The following is a 15089-nucleotide window of genomic DNA, read 5'->3' as shown; positions in this document are numbered from 1 at the left end:
TAATGCATTGCTTATTGGTTGTGTGTGGTGCATTGGCACATAAACCTGTTAGGGGGAAATAATGGCATGTATTTTATATAATTATAAATATGACATCAAAATGTGATTTCCCTAGGTGATCATTGTCTGCAACTGGCTCTGATTTGTGAGTGAGCTAGTCTGTTGTGGTCGGCGAACCCTCAACCTCCTGGCCCGTAGCCCTTTGTGGCACAAAACCATGCCCTTTGTGCCACAAAACCATGCTGAAGTGGTCAAGTCAACATCCACATTTATACAGACAGGGTTGCTACAGTTATTGTTATTTGTGGTGGTTATCTTTTTTTATTCTATGAGGGGAAGGGTTTGCCTGTTTTTTTTGTTTTTTTATAACCGTATAAGGGGTAAAAAAAAAAGTGTTTTATGTTGGGTAGTGGGGTGAATTTGTTTTATGACACCTCCAGTTAGACCAGTCCTCCCCCCGGCAGTTGTCACACACATTGTTATTTCAGTAGGCTGTATTCATGTTCAGTGTTTAATGTGTTGGTTTGTAACTGATAGTTTGTCTTGCCCATAGGCTGTGATTTTCCACATGACCTGGTTGGCTATGTCTCTATGTTTACAACTCGGATGACTGCTCCGAGGGAGAGGGCTGCCGCACATACCACTGCACATACACACGTGGGGACATCAGCACTCCAGGGGTTAAAGCCTCATATTTGTGGTGTGTGTGTGTGAGAGAGAGAAAGGGGATGATGTGAGAATGATGAATATGAGAAGGTACTCTTAAGCCTATGATTCATTACACTCAATGTGCCTTCCTCTGCTCTTTCTCTCTTTGCTTCGTGTGACGTTGTCAGAGAGGCAATCTGGACGCAATCTATGTTGCTCCGTGTCACCCCCCAAAACTTGCCTGCAACCTAGTTGCATGTCATCGCACAAGATGGAATTCAACCCTATTTCAAGCAACTGCCTGTATGCAATGTCCAATCAGTGAGCAGAAAAGACGGACTGGTTGTTTGGCAACAAAACTGACGCGTGCACAACTATAGATTTTAACTGCAACTATATTTAGTCGACCATATATATTTAATACATAAATCAAGTATATATTTTCATTTTTTTGCTTTATTATTTATTCATATTTTTTGGTACTTTTTACTCCTTTTTCTCCCCAATTTTGTGATATCCAATTGGTAGTTAGTCTTGTCCCATCGCTGCAACTCCCCTACGGACTCAGGAGAGGTGAAGGTCGAGAGCCATGCATCCTCCGAAACAGGACTCTGCCAAACCGCACTGCTTCTTGACCCTGCTCACTTAACCCGGAAGCTAACCGCACCAATGTGTCGGAGGAAACTGGCGACCGAAATCAGCTTGCAGGCGCCCGGCCCAACACAAGGAGTCGCTAGAGTGCGATGGGACAAGGAAATCCCGGCCGACCAAACCCTGCTCTACACCCGGACGACGCTGGGCTAATAGTGTGCCGCCTCATGGGTCTCCCGAGCACGGCTGGCTGTGACACAGCCTAGGATTGAACCCGGGTCTGTATTAGTGTCTTAGATAGCTGCGCCACTCGTGAGGCCATACATAAATATAAATAAAGGTGCACAATGAGTACTTGTCTCTCAAATACCTGGTTACAGTTGTTGGTTAGCTAGTTATTCATTAAAATCACCATTTAACCAACACCCATATTTTTGTGACTACCTGGACCTACCATTTGGTTTTGAAGTATTGAAACTTAACCACATGATTTTAATGAAAAGTATTTTTGTAAACAACATGAAAAGGTGACTGTAAGAAGCGCTCATCATTTCAAATAAACTACGTCTAATTAAACGGCAAATAAACACTCTCTAAATAGGTCAGGAGCCAGAGATTGAATGAAAATGATTTATTTAGGCTATATTATTTAAATTATTTCAAGGCTATAGCTAAAAAAGAAATACTGTAAATTGTGAAGCATTTGAAAGTGCGACACACTAGGCTGGCAGGAACATTAAGCGCTCAGCATTTAAACAGCATTTTGTTATATTAAATCATTATGGTATAAGTTGCGCATATACATTTGAAGTCGGAAGTTGACATACACCTTAGCCAAATACATTTAAACTCAGTTTTTCACAATTCCTGACATTTAATCAGAGTAAAAATTCCCTGTTTTAGGTCAGTTAGGATCACCACTTTATTTTAAGAATGTGAAATGTCAGAATAATAGTAGAGAGAGTGATTTATGTCAGCTTTCATCACATTCCCAGTGGGTCAGAAGTTTACATACACTCAATTAGTATTTGGCAGCATTGCCTTTAAATTGTTTTATTTGGGTCAAACGTTTCGGATAGCCTTCCACAAGCTTCCCACAATAAGTTGGGTGAATTTTGGCCCATTCCCCCTGACAGAGCTGGTGTAACTGAGTCAGGTTTGTAGGCCTTCTTGCTCGCACATGCTTTTTCAGTTCTGCCCACAAATTTTCTATAGGATTGAGGTCAGGGCTTTGTGATGGCCACTCCAATACCTTGACACAAATTACTTGTGTCATGCACAAAGTAGATGTCCTAACCGACTTGCCAAAACTATAGTTTGTTAACAAGAAATTTGTGGAGTGGTTGAAAATGAGTTTTAATGACTCCAACCTAAGTGTATGTAAACTTCTGACTTCAACTGTAGGCTGTGACTTACTTAGAATTAAATAAAAATGAAACAAAAAATGCCTTATTAGACTCAGTCTACAGTGCCTTTTTGAATTCACTTTTAGAGTTTGGCCAGAGTCTGTGGCTTCAGACTCATGCGATGGTGCCTGGAGAGCAGGCCAGCAGCGGAGAATTCAGTTCCCTCTCCGAGCTTGCAGCACTTCTGGGGATGCTAAACATCCTCCGGGCCACTTTTGCCAGGCTGGGCAGGGATGCAGAGTTGTTTTTTTTCTATAGGTAGGACTAAAGGTTATTAGGCACAATAACCCTATCAAAACGGATATCTCCTTGAAATAGGTAATATGTCAGGCCTATTGGGCCAAAATCAATGATAGCCTATTGTATAAATAATATAACGAAAATTAACACATTTTAATAGATCAGATTTTTTTGTTTAAAAATACTTTGCTACAATGACACTTATTTAGCTACCAACCTTGTTCCTTTCTGTTAGCATGTGCACGTAATGTGCACGTACACCATAATGCTTTCGGGATACATGTCTTTTCAGACTCCACACGACATCACTGCACTCCTTCTCTTGCTCCTCATCATCTTTGTAAGTCACCTTGATTTGGAGTGCACGAGAAGGCAGACGCTCCAGCCTTTGGGAAACTCGCTCCGCGCTCCAGTCAAATTGGGCACGCTCCACTCACATACTCTGGTTTCAACTGGAAATGTCCAACATGAATCGCTAGCTCGATTAGCTTGCTAGCTAGCTAAATTGTACAGCCAGCATTATGTCTGTTACAATTACCAAACGTTTGGATAAACAAATCATTTGTGAAACCATGATGTGGTGTATGACAGGATTGAATGCTGCATGTAATGTCAATTGCATACAATGATTATTGCAACCACAGGGAGCCTTATGCTTCCATTGTTACCAAGGCAACAGTAGACACTTCCATTCTGGGTGCTCTCTCTCCTTCACACCGGGGTTAGAATTTGATACTGGATTAAAGTTAGCCCCAGAGGGGGTGTTTATGTGTGAGTCGTCCCTCACCTTTTTGACTCATTCATGCATTTCCCCAGAGAATTTCTGGTGTGCTTGTGTTTTTATTTAGAAAGTAGAAGCCCTCATTATTCGTAGCTTACAGACAGCTACTGCAGATGCTTTCAGCTGCATTCACTGTATCATATATCTGGAGTCCTTGCATTCCTCAGCTAGCCACATGCTAAAAACATGGGTAACACTTCATTCTTCAAATGATTTATTGAGCTGGCTAGTGGGCTTCGCATTGCATCCCATACAGTAGTCATGATATCAGATGCACTGTGTTACTCAAGGAACCGAGAACAGATATCCACACACAGAGGAATCACCATAAACACTGTGGGTTTGCATGCTAATTTGCTGAGTGTGCTATTTGGGTGATAATGTGTACCATTGGTCAGGGAGATAATTTATAAGCATAGTGATATTTCCATAATTCTGAGACGAGTGGAGGTGATTGGCACGGAGTTGTCGGGGCAGCTGCATGGGGACAGATAGTTCCAGTAGAGAAGAAGAGTCACACATGACGGGGTGTAAAGACTAACGACCCCTGTCTGGAGCATGAATCACGCCAGAGCTGGGGGAAGGGGGTTGGAGGGTTATAGTAAGTGGCTGCTGCCTCCAGTTTTGAGGAGTGAGAAAGAAGGGGCAAGACGTGCTCAGTGACTCCCACTCAAACACATACACATAGACAGTTACCGTATGTCTGCAGTATGCTGAGCCTGTTGACTCTTCTATATCCTGCCCACAACCATGTTCTCATGCGCTGTCTGTGTGTTTGTTATATATACACTACCGTTCAAAAGTTTGGGGTCACTTAGAAATGTCCTTATTTTTGAATGAGTAGTACACAGCGTTGTGTGAGATCTTCAGTTTCTTGGCAACTTCTCGCATGTAATAGCCTTCATTTCTCAGAACAAGAATAGACTGATGAGTTTCAGAAGAAAGTTCTTTTGTTTCTGGCCATTTTGAGTCTGTAATCTTACCCACAGATGCTGATGCTCCAGATACTCAACTAGTTTAAAGAAGGCCAGTTTTATTGCTTCTTTAAGCAGAACAACAGTTTTCAGCTGTGCTAAAATAATTGCAAAAGGGTTTTCTAATGATCAAATAGTGTTTTAAAATGATAAACTTGGATTAACTAACACAACGTGCCATTGGAACAAAGGAGTGATGGTTGCTGATAATGGACCTCTGTATGCCTATGTAGATATTCCATGAAAAAATCTGCCATTTCTAGCTACAATAGTCATTTACAACATTAACAAAGTCTACACTGCATTTCTGATCAATTAGATATTTTAATGGACAGAAAATGTGCTTTTCTTTAAAAAACAAGTACATTTCGAAGTGACTCCAAACTTTTGAACTCCAAGCAGGCTGTCATGTGCCTTTTACTGAGGAGTAGCTTCCGTCTGGCCACTCTACCATAAAGGCCTGATTGGTGGAGTGCGGCAGAGATGGTTGTCCTTATGGAAGATTCTCCCATCTCCACTCAGTCATAGTGACCATCAGGTTCCTGGTCACCTCCCTGAACAAGGTCCTTCTCCCCTGATTGCTCAGTGTGGCCGGGCGGCCAGCTCTAGAAAGAGTCTTGGCGGTTCCAAACTTCTTCCATTTAAGAATGATGGGGGCCACTGTGTTGTTAAATACCATCCCCAATGATGATGGGATTGGGTTACACATCATCCTGTCTGTCATCCTTTACCGTACTCCTCACATCACCTATAATAGCTTTAATAACAATGAAATGGAGAATACTTCTCTTAATATTCTGTCTCCCAGGCTGTCTATCACTGTAACACGCTAGTCTCTGTTTCAACAGATACAGGCTGGCACTTAACTGCTACATTTGCCTTCCTTTAAGCTTTACCTGTGGTCAATTTTGTGAATAGGCCTCTGATAGCAAGCACAGAATCAAATCAAATCAAATTGATTTATATAGCCTTTCGTACATTAGCTGATATCTCAAAGTGCTGTACAGAAACCCAGCCTAAAACCCCAAACAGCAAGCAATGCAGGTGTAGAAGAACTGAGCTGTATTTAAAAAAAAATTGATGACAGACCTCTCTCCTCTCTCTCTCTGCTCTACTCCTCTCTCTCTCTGCTCTCTCCCGCTCTCTCTATCACAGGTCAATGTGTCGACTACAGGACCTCTACAGGGTTGTTGTCAATGTAGGTCCCTGACGTCTTCAGTCTGCTGCCAGTCTGTTTAGTTAGTTAACCCATCTCTTCCTGCATCAGACCACCATCACCCTCCTGCATCACACCCAGGCACCCTCCTCAGACACCTGGCCAATCGCTTGTTCTGAACAGCGTTACCATGGACACCGAGTCCACCCACTCTGGCTACTCCAACAGATCCAACAGACATGGGTAAGAGCTCAGTTGACTTCCTCTCTGTCTTCTCTCTCTCCTCTCTCGCTCTCTCTCTCCGCTCTCACACTCCGCACACACACACACACACACACACACACACACACACACACACACACACACACACACACACACACACACCCACCCAAGCGGATGTAAGGTCAAGTTGCCAATGAGTGTGTTCAGATGCAGGCCTGTCTGTACCATCAGAGGGATGCTTATGTCTATATCTGCCGCAGAGCAACTGAATGCTGTTTGTCTCCATTGTGTATTACTTTTTCATTTAAGCCTAGCCTCATGTCAGTTGTTGGAAAAAAGTTTTAAAAAGAGGGGGCGAGAGAGATGAGTGATGGGTAAAGCTCATGGAGTAGGGTTGTCACAGCTGACTGCCTTTAACCTATTTCACTGACTCACTCTGACTTGTTCTGTAAATGAGATGGGGAGTGTGAGAGACTAATTAGGAGGCTTTCCTCTCCTCCCTCATCCACTTGTTCGTTGCCATATTCTTACTGTCTCGTGTGTGTGCGTGTGTGTGTGTAGGGAGCAGAGTCGGCGTGAGCGGCGTAAGCTCAGCAGTAAGGACAGCAGCCGGTCAGAGCGGTCTGTAATCATCAACAGCCCCTACGGGCCCACTCAGGCCTCCCCCAACCACAACAGCGAGCCCCTGCTAGAAGTCCCCAGCTCTGTGGCTGGAGACGAGGCTCCAAGCCTCCAGGTAAGCTCCAACCTAACAAATCAAAACTCACACAAACCATGCCTGAGAGATTCAAAAATCCCTACATAACTATACTGTACAGTGCAGCACTTGCTTACAGGAACCCTGTACAGAAGCCATCTCCCAACCAATCTCCTTCTCGCAGAGTCAAGCAGGGAACCAGCTGAGTCGCGCACCATGCTGTTTTAAACTCAAACATCTGGGCCCATCATAATCACCATAGTGACAGGGTCATAGTCACCATGGTGACTGGGTGCCAAATAGGTCAGAGGATTTGCAAATCTCCCCTTGGCCTGTGCAAACTATATTTCCCATTCTTTGTAATTGCGTGTGTTTCTGTGCTGTGTGTGTGTGTGGGTGTAGTAATGTGGTTCTATGTGTAATCATTCTGTATGTGGGTCAGAATGTGTCTTGATTTAAATCCACATATGGTTATCTCTGGAAGCAAGCCTATGATTTAGATGCTCTGACAATGGGGTTGAGATTTAGCTCTGGGCTATTGAAGCTAGGGTCAGAAGGCTAGAGACTGGCTATAGAGGTAGATGGATCAAGTGAAGGAGACTGCTGCAGAGAGAGGGGGAGGGAGAGCGATAGATAAAGAGCGAAATGGTGATAGTTATGTTAGGAGGAGTATACTCTGTCTCGTGCCCTGGGCTCCATTCACATACTCTCTGACCTACTTGACTTTGTAAGTGGAAGGTCGTGTGTGTGTGTGTGTGTGTGTGTGTGTGTGTGTGTGTGTGTGTGTGTGTGTGTGTGTGTGTGTGGATGCATAAAGCATTTATGAGCCTACATGTGCATGAATGGTCTATGCAGCAAGTAGTGCAGTACCAGCTACATCTCAGCTGCATTACCGAAGCACTGCTTACATTTATACAGCTACAAACAGTGTCTGTCTGTCTAGCCGTCTGTCTGTCTGTCTCATTCCATGTCTCTTTGTATTTGGATGTTTGACTCGGTCTAGCGTGCTGCAAACATTCCACATTGTGGTGTCATTGTAAGCTTGTGGCTTACAGACCCATTGTCTGCAATGTTGTTCAGCCACTGTCTACCAACTAGTGTAAAAGGTCATCTGTAATCATATCACATGACCATTACAGTGCAGTGCTTCCAAATGGCACCAACCCATCCCTGACACTGCTTTAAGAGCAATGCTCTTTCAAATGGATATGGCTAATGCTAATATAATCTGGCACAGAGGAATTCACATACTGTAGGCTGAGATTAGCTTTAGCATGCAGCCAAACACCACTCTAAGGAAAGCTGATATCGATAATCCATGCATGCCTATGATCTGTGTGTGTGTGTGTGTGTGTGTGTGTTGTGTGTGTGTGCGCTTGCCTGTGTCTGTGAGTAGTGTGTACTGTCGGTGTCTGTGTGTGATTCATAGAGAGGTTGCCAACAGTGAATGTCTGTCGGGTGAAAATAATGTCATAAGGCTGTGTTCTGTGTCATGGTACTGTTGTGTTGTGCCTGAAGGCTATGGGGTTGGCATTGGCCTCTAACACGCCTGCTAATCTACTTCACCTGGCAGTGTGTCACATGATGCAGGGCTGAGGCTTTTGGAAGTAGTGGAAACAAATAGAATTGGGAATGTCTTTGCTCTTTTGTCCTTTTGGCCTCGCAAACATACACACACAAATACAGTACAAATGTCAGACAAACCTCTAGCCGTACCAGTGAGGTTCCTTTGTGTGCCACTGAATGTCATTGTTCTTTTTCCCAGTATACCAATGTGAAACACACACACACACACGTCAGAATAACCTCCAGTCATACCAGTAAAGCTCTTTTGTGTGTTGGGTTAGTAGGTTACTGTATGTGTCTGTGAGCGAAGCCTGTTAGTCAGTCAGTGTTAGTGTGTGTTGTGTTTAGTGTCATATTATAGTGTGTAACAGGCCTAACCAGGGCTCTGAATACTATCTATATTCACTCTCCACCAGAGGACAGGGCTGCCAAGCAAGCATCAAACACCACCCATCTCTATTTATTTTCTCTTTCTCTCCCTCTCTCATTCCCTCTTTTTCCTTTCTTTCTTTCCTTCTTTCTTTCTTTTCTTTCTTTCTCTGTGTGTCTGTTTCTCTAACTGTGTCTCTGTCCTTCTCTGCCCCCTCTTCTCTGCTTCTCTGCCTTTCGGTCTGTATAACATGGTACATTTTGATTAGTTTTGAGTTAATCTGTGGGATTAAACCACAGAGTGTAAATGAAGAGCGTTTAGCCTGCATTTGCTCTACCATTGCTACAGAGAGGCTCATTAGTTATATGTACCATGCTTTAAGAGATGTTAGATAATATATAGGCCGTGTTCACTGATCTTTAACATGGAGAAGAGTGAGAGCACATTAAGATAATGTATGTAACAATGGGAGACATCAGACAGGACAGAGTTATATGATCTAATAGGTTGTAGGTGTGATTAACACTCAGAGCCCCAGAATTCCATAACTACTAGAATGGCAATGATGGTCATTCTGACCGTTGATATTTCAATTATATAAATATTCCTTAATAAATTGCTAAATGAATGCATGTATTATGTTAAAATAGGTTCTAAGATTCCTCAGGACACCAAATGCAAATTAGAAAATGTATTGATTGATCCAGAAGCACATGGATTGTAAATACTAAAATAATAAGATAGTGTATTTTCTGACTGCAAAACAACAGTTGCTGGCCCGTCCAAACTACACCTAAACTGTATTAAAACTAATTTCACATATAATAATAATAATAGATGTGGCCTAAAACAAAACAAAATTAACCACAAACCATGTGTAACCACGCCAGCCCAGGACCACCACATCCGGCTTCTTCACCTGTGGGATCGTCTGAGACCAGCCACCGGGACAGCTGAAGAATTTCTTCATAAACTGTCAGAAACTGTCTCAGGGAAGCTCATCTGCATGCTCTTCATCGGGATCTTGAACTGACTGCAGTTCAGCGTCGTTTGCTGTTGTCAACAGAGTGCCCCATGGTGGTGATGGGGATATGGTATGGGCAGGCATAAACTACGGGAAACGAACACAATTGCATTTTATCAATGGCAATTTGAATGCACAGAGATACCGTGATGAGATCCTGAGTTGTGCCATTCTTCCACCGCCATCACCTCGTGTTTCAGCATGATGATGCACAGCACCATGTCTCAAGGGATCTGTACACAATTCCTGGAATCTGAAAATGTCCCAGTTCTTCCATGGCCTACATACTTACCAGACATGTCACCCCTTTGAGCATGTTTGGGATGCTCTGGATTGTCGTGTACGACAGCGTGTTTCAGTTTTCGCTAGTATCCAGCAACTTCGCACAGCCATTGAAGAGGAGTGGGACAACATTCCACAAGCCAAAATCAACAGCTTGATCAACTCTATGCGAAGGAGATGTTGCAATACATTTTAGTCATTTAGCAGAAGCTCTTATCCAGAGTGACTTACAGTAGTGAGTGCACACATTTTCATTCGTACTGGTCCACTGTGGGAATCGAATCTACAAACCTGGCATTGCAAGTACCATGCTCTATCAACTGAGCCACATGGAACCACTTAAATTAGGCAAATGGTGGTCACCGACTAGACTAGACTAGATTACTGATCCACACCCCTACTTAAAAAAAAAAAGTTAGTTGTGATCAACAGATGCATATCTGTATTCCCAGTCATGTGAAATTCATAGACTAGGGCCTAATGAATTTATTTCAATTGACTGATTTATTTTATATGAACTCAGTAAAATCTTTGAAATTGTTGGATGTTTATATTTTTGTTCAGATCAAATTTTATTTGTCACACTCGCCGAATACAACAGGTTTACAGTGAAATGCTTACTTACGAGCCCCTAACTAACAATGCAGTTTAAAAATATATAGGGGGGGATACCAGTACAGAGTTAATGTGCGGGGGCACCAGTTAATTGAGGTAATATGAACATGAAGTTAGAGTTATTAAAGTGACTATGCATAGATGATAACAACAGAGAGTAGCAGCGGTGTAAAAGAGTGGGGTGGGGAGAAATGCAAATAGTCTGGGTAGCCATTTGATTAGGTTTTCAGGAGTCTTATGGCTTGGGGGTAGAAGCTGTTTAGAAGCCTCTTGGACCTAGACTTGGCGTTCTGGTACCTCTTGCCCTGCTGTAGCAGAGAGAACAGTCTATGACTAGGGTGGCTGGAGTCTTTGACAATTTTTAGGGCCTTCTTCTGACACCGCCTGGTATAGAGGTCCTGGATGGCAGGAAGCTTGGCCCCAGTGATATACTGGGCCGTTCACACTACCCTCTGTAGTGCCTGCGGTAGGAGGCCAAGCAGTTGTCATACCAGGCAGTGATGCAACCGGTCAGGATGCTCTCGAGGGTGCAGCAGTAGAACCTTTTGAGGATCTGAGGACCCATGCCAAATCTTTTCAGTCTCCTGGGGGAGAATAGGCGTTGTCATGCTCTCTTCACGACTGTCTTGGTGTGCTTGGACCATGTTAGTTTCTTGGTAATGTGGACACCAAGGAACTTGAAGCTCTCAACCTGCTCCACTGCAGCCCCATCGATGAGAATGGGGGCTGCTCAGTCCTCTTGTTCCTGTAGCCCACAATCATCTCCTTTGTCTTGATCATGTTGAGGGAGAGGTTGTTATCCTTGCACCACACGGCCAGGTCTCTTACCTCCTCCCTATAGGCTGTCTTGTCATTGTCGGTAATCATTTAGTCAGCCACCAATTGTGCAAGTTCTCCCACTTAAAAAGATGAGAGGCCTGTAATTTTCATCATAGGTACACTTCAACTATGACAGACAAAATGAGAAAAAAAATCCAGAAAATCACATTGTAGGATTTTTAATGAATTAATTTGCAAATTATGGTGGAAAATAAGTATTTGGTCAATAACAAAAGTTTATCTCAATACTTTTTATATACCATTTGTTGGCAATGACAGAGGTCAAACGTTTTCTGTAAGTCTTCACAAGGTTTTCACACTGTTGCTGGTATTTTGGCCCATTCTGCCGAAATTGTTGCAACCCCTATTACTAGCCTTTTCAACCGGTCTTTCGTGTCGTCTGAGATTCCCAAAGATTGGAAAGCAGCTGCGGTCGTCCCTCTCTTCAAAGGGGGGACACTCTTGACCCAAACTGCTACAGACCTATATCTATCCTACCCTGCCTTTCTAATTTCTTCGAAAGCCAAGTCAACAAACAGATAACAGACCATTTCGAATCCCACCATACCTTCTCCGCTATGCAATCTGGTCATGGATGCACCTCAGCCACGCTCAAGGTCTTAAACGATATCTTAACCACAATTGATAAGAAACAATACTGTGCAGCCGTATTCATTGATCTGGCCGAGGCTTTCGACTCTGCCGATGAGGATGTGGTGATTGACAGACTCGATAGCCTTGGTTTCTCAAATGATTGCCTCGCCTGGTACACCAACTACTTCTCTGATAGAGTTCAGTGTGTCAAATTGGAGGGTCTGTTGTCGGGTCTCTGGCAGTCTCTATGGGGGTACCTCAGGGTTAAATTATTGGACCGACTCGCTTCTCTGTATACATCAATGATGTCGCTCTTGCTGCTGGTGAGTCTCTGATCCACCTCTACGCAGACGACACCATTCTGTATACTTTTGGCCCTTCTTTGGACACTGTGTTAACAACCCTCCAGATGAGCTTCAATGCCATACAACTCTCCTTCTGTGGCCCCCAATTGCTCTTAATTACTAGTAAAACTAAATGCATGCTCTTCAACCGATCGCTGCCTGCACCTGCCCGCCCGTCCAACATCACTACTCTGGACGGCTCTGACTTAGAACATGTGGACAACTACAAATACCTAGGTGTCGTGTCTTTGGCTATGCCGGAATAAGTGATATGACATGCTATTCTATAAAATCCTTTCTCCGTAATTAATATTACCTGATTGAGCTAATCATGTAATTAACTAGAGAGTCGGGGCAACACAAAATAATATTTATAGAGCTGTTATCTTCCGAATAAACTCTTAAAGACCTTGTAATATTTTACATCAATAGCAGTCAATATTAATCGTCACCTTAATTCGGTCTCATCTGAAAGTTGTAAATTCTTGGTTATCTTCACGAACCCTGGCTAACAAGTTGAATCAGCAATACAAAATTGGGTTTAATTATTTATTTACTAAATACCTAACTAATCACACAGAATTACATATACACAGAATGAACCATACATGGATTACAAATTACGTCATAAAGGAAAACGTCCCTAGTGAGCGGAACAGATATGACAGCTGGTTACACAAAAGAAAAGGGGCTGGGTTTGAGTGAAAGAGCGGGAAGACTGAGGGACAAAGGGAGAAGCTGTGCTATCGAAAATACAGTATCTTATGCGTTCTAAATTACCGCCTATTTGGAAAAGGAAAATGCAATAAATATTTTCTCTAAGCTTCGGAAGGTTGGTGGTAGATGGAAGGCTATGTTGCCAAACCGAGTCCTTTGTCCTTTGAAGAATGCCTCTGGTGGTCAATTGGATGCGTTGTAGAAACGTCGTTGTGTCTCCACCTTAAAACAATCCTTGCTGCTTTATTCTGTGTATTCTGCAGCCTCCTAACTTCACTTGATGTTGCATTTCCCCAGACCACCGAACAGTAGTTCACCTGAATCTCAATTAATGCTTGGGTTATCTGCTTAAGAATCTTTCCTTTTTACATAGATTAGTTATTTGAGACGACCATGATAAGCAGTTGTCTAGCTGCACTCCCAATAGTTTGGTTTCTGCCACTTCTTCAATTTGTACTCCTCCCATACTTAATTGTATCCCATGCTGTTTTGGCCTTTTCCTAGTTGAACAGACCAACATAACTTTAGTTTTCTTGGTGTTTAAAACAAGTTTGTTTTGGCAAACCCAGTTCCTGATATTCTCCAAATCTCCTTGTAAAGCCTGCTGTACCTGTTGAACCGATTGTCTTGCTGCATAAATTGTAGTATCATCTGCAAATATAGTAGATTGAGTTTCAACCAAGGCATAGGGAAGGTCGTTGGTATATATTAAATAAAGAAGTGGCCATAGGCAGCTGCCCTGCGGTATTCCACAGTTTAACACATTAGTGGAAGAAAATGAACGATTGATATTGGTGGATGTTTCCTGTCAGTTAGATATGACTGTACCCAATTCAATGCTACCTCCTTAAAACCATAATGCATTCATTTTGTCAATTATTTAATGATCCACTAAATCAAATGCTGCACTGAAATCTAAAAATAGTACACCTACAAATGTGCCATTATCCATAGCATTGAGCCACTGGTCAGTCATGTCAACCAATGCAGTGGTAGTGGAATGGTTTTTGCGATAAGCATGCTGATTGGCTGTGATCAGATCATTATTTTCCATGTACTCCAACATTTGTCTACTCACAATACCCTCCAATATCTTACTGAGTGTAGGGAGTAGACTAATTGGTCGACTATTGGCAGGAGTAATGGGTTCTTTGCTGTCTTTCGGAATAGGACACAGTTTCGCATGCTTCCATACATTTGCAAACATCCCCTTTTCCAGTGACCAATTAAATATGTATCTCAGTGGAACTGCAATCTGGGGAGCAGCACAGCGAAGCAAAAAATGTTGTCCATAAGACCATAACCTGTAGATTTACCATCAGGGAATGACTTCAATAGGTTTGACACCTCCTCCACTGACACCTTTTGTAGACTAAAAGAGCAGATCTTATTGCTCATAATATGATCATCAATACATTGGACAATAGCTTGTTTGGGAGAATGTATGTCTACATTGTTGCTCAGTAATTTAATTTTCTGTTTTAAAAAATCTGCAAAACGATTGGCAATATCAACTGGTTTTGTTATTATTCTCCTGTCAACCTCCACACTAGATGGGCATGATGAGATAGATGTACCAAGTAAGCCCTTAACTGTGTTCCATACCTTTTTAGAATCATTTTTACAATCAATAAAAGCATTGTTGTAAAATAACTATTTTTTCTTTCGATTCAATTTAACTGCATAATTACGTAATGTTCTATAATTCTGTTCATCAATTTCTCATTTTGACTTGGCTGCTAAGACTTTTGCCATATTTCTTTGAGAAAAAGCCTCACCCAGTTCATCATCAATCCATGGAGATGGACACGCCCCAACTGTACTCTTTCTTATAGGGGCATGATGGTCCATTACCTCCATGAGCAAATCAATAAAATATTCTGTAGCGTGATTTAAATCATCCTCCAGATAAATCAGCTCCCAGGGTACAACAGCCAAATCATTTAGAAATGACTCATGATTAAATGTTTTAAAATGTATTTTGACCACAATCCTAGGGGGTTTCTTTGGAACCTTGGTGTTCATGGTTATGGTCACAATATT

General features: G+C 42.5%; 1 protein-coding gene across 2 annotated transcripts in view; it reads left to right on the top strand.

Moving 5' to 3' along the window:
* Positions 1-15089, top strand: part of LOC110501638 (vang-like protein 1) — a 60520-nt gene that overhangs the window by 13660 nt on the left and 31771 nt on the right. For both annotated transcript variants that reach the window (XM_021579339.3, XM_021579338.3), the window contains exons 2-3: positions 5796-6039; positions 6580-6754. In XM_021579339.3, coding sequence (XP_021435014.2) covers positions 5987-6039; positions 6580-6754 — 228 coding nt within the window. In that variant the 5' untranslated portion in view covers positions 5796-5986. The remainder of the gene's footprint in view (positions 1-5795; positions 6040-6579; positions 6755-15089) is intronic.

Source organism: Oncorhynchus mykiss, chromosome 22 (genome assembly GCF_057628025.1).
Source record: "Oncorhynchus mykiss isolate SJ-2025 chromosome 22, ASM5762802v1, whole genome shotgun sequence".
NCBI lineage: Eukaryota > Metazoa > Chordata > Actinopteri > Salmoniformes > Salmonidae > Oncorhynchus > Oncorhynchus mykiss.
The sequence above is the reverse complement of the archived record's forward strand: the minus strand, read 5'-3'. Positions and strand labels throughout refer to the sequence as shown.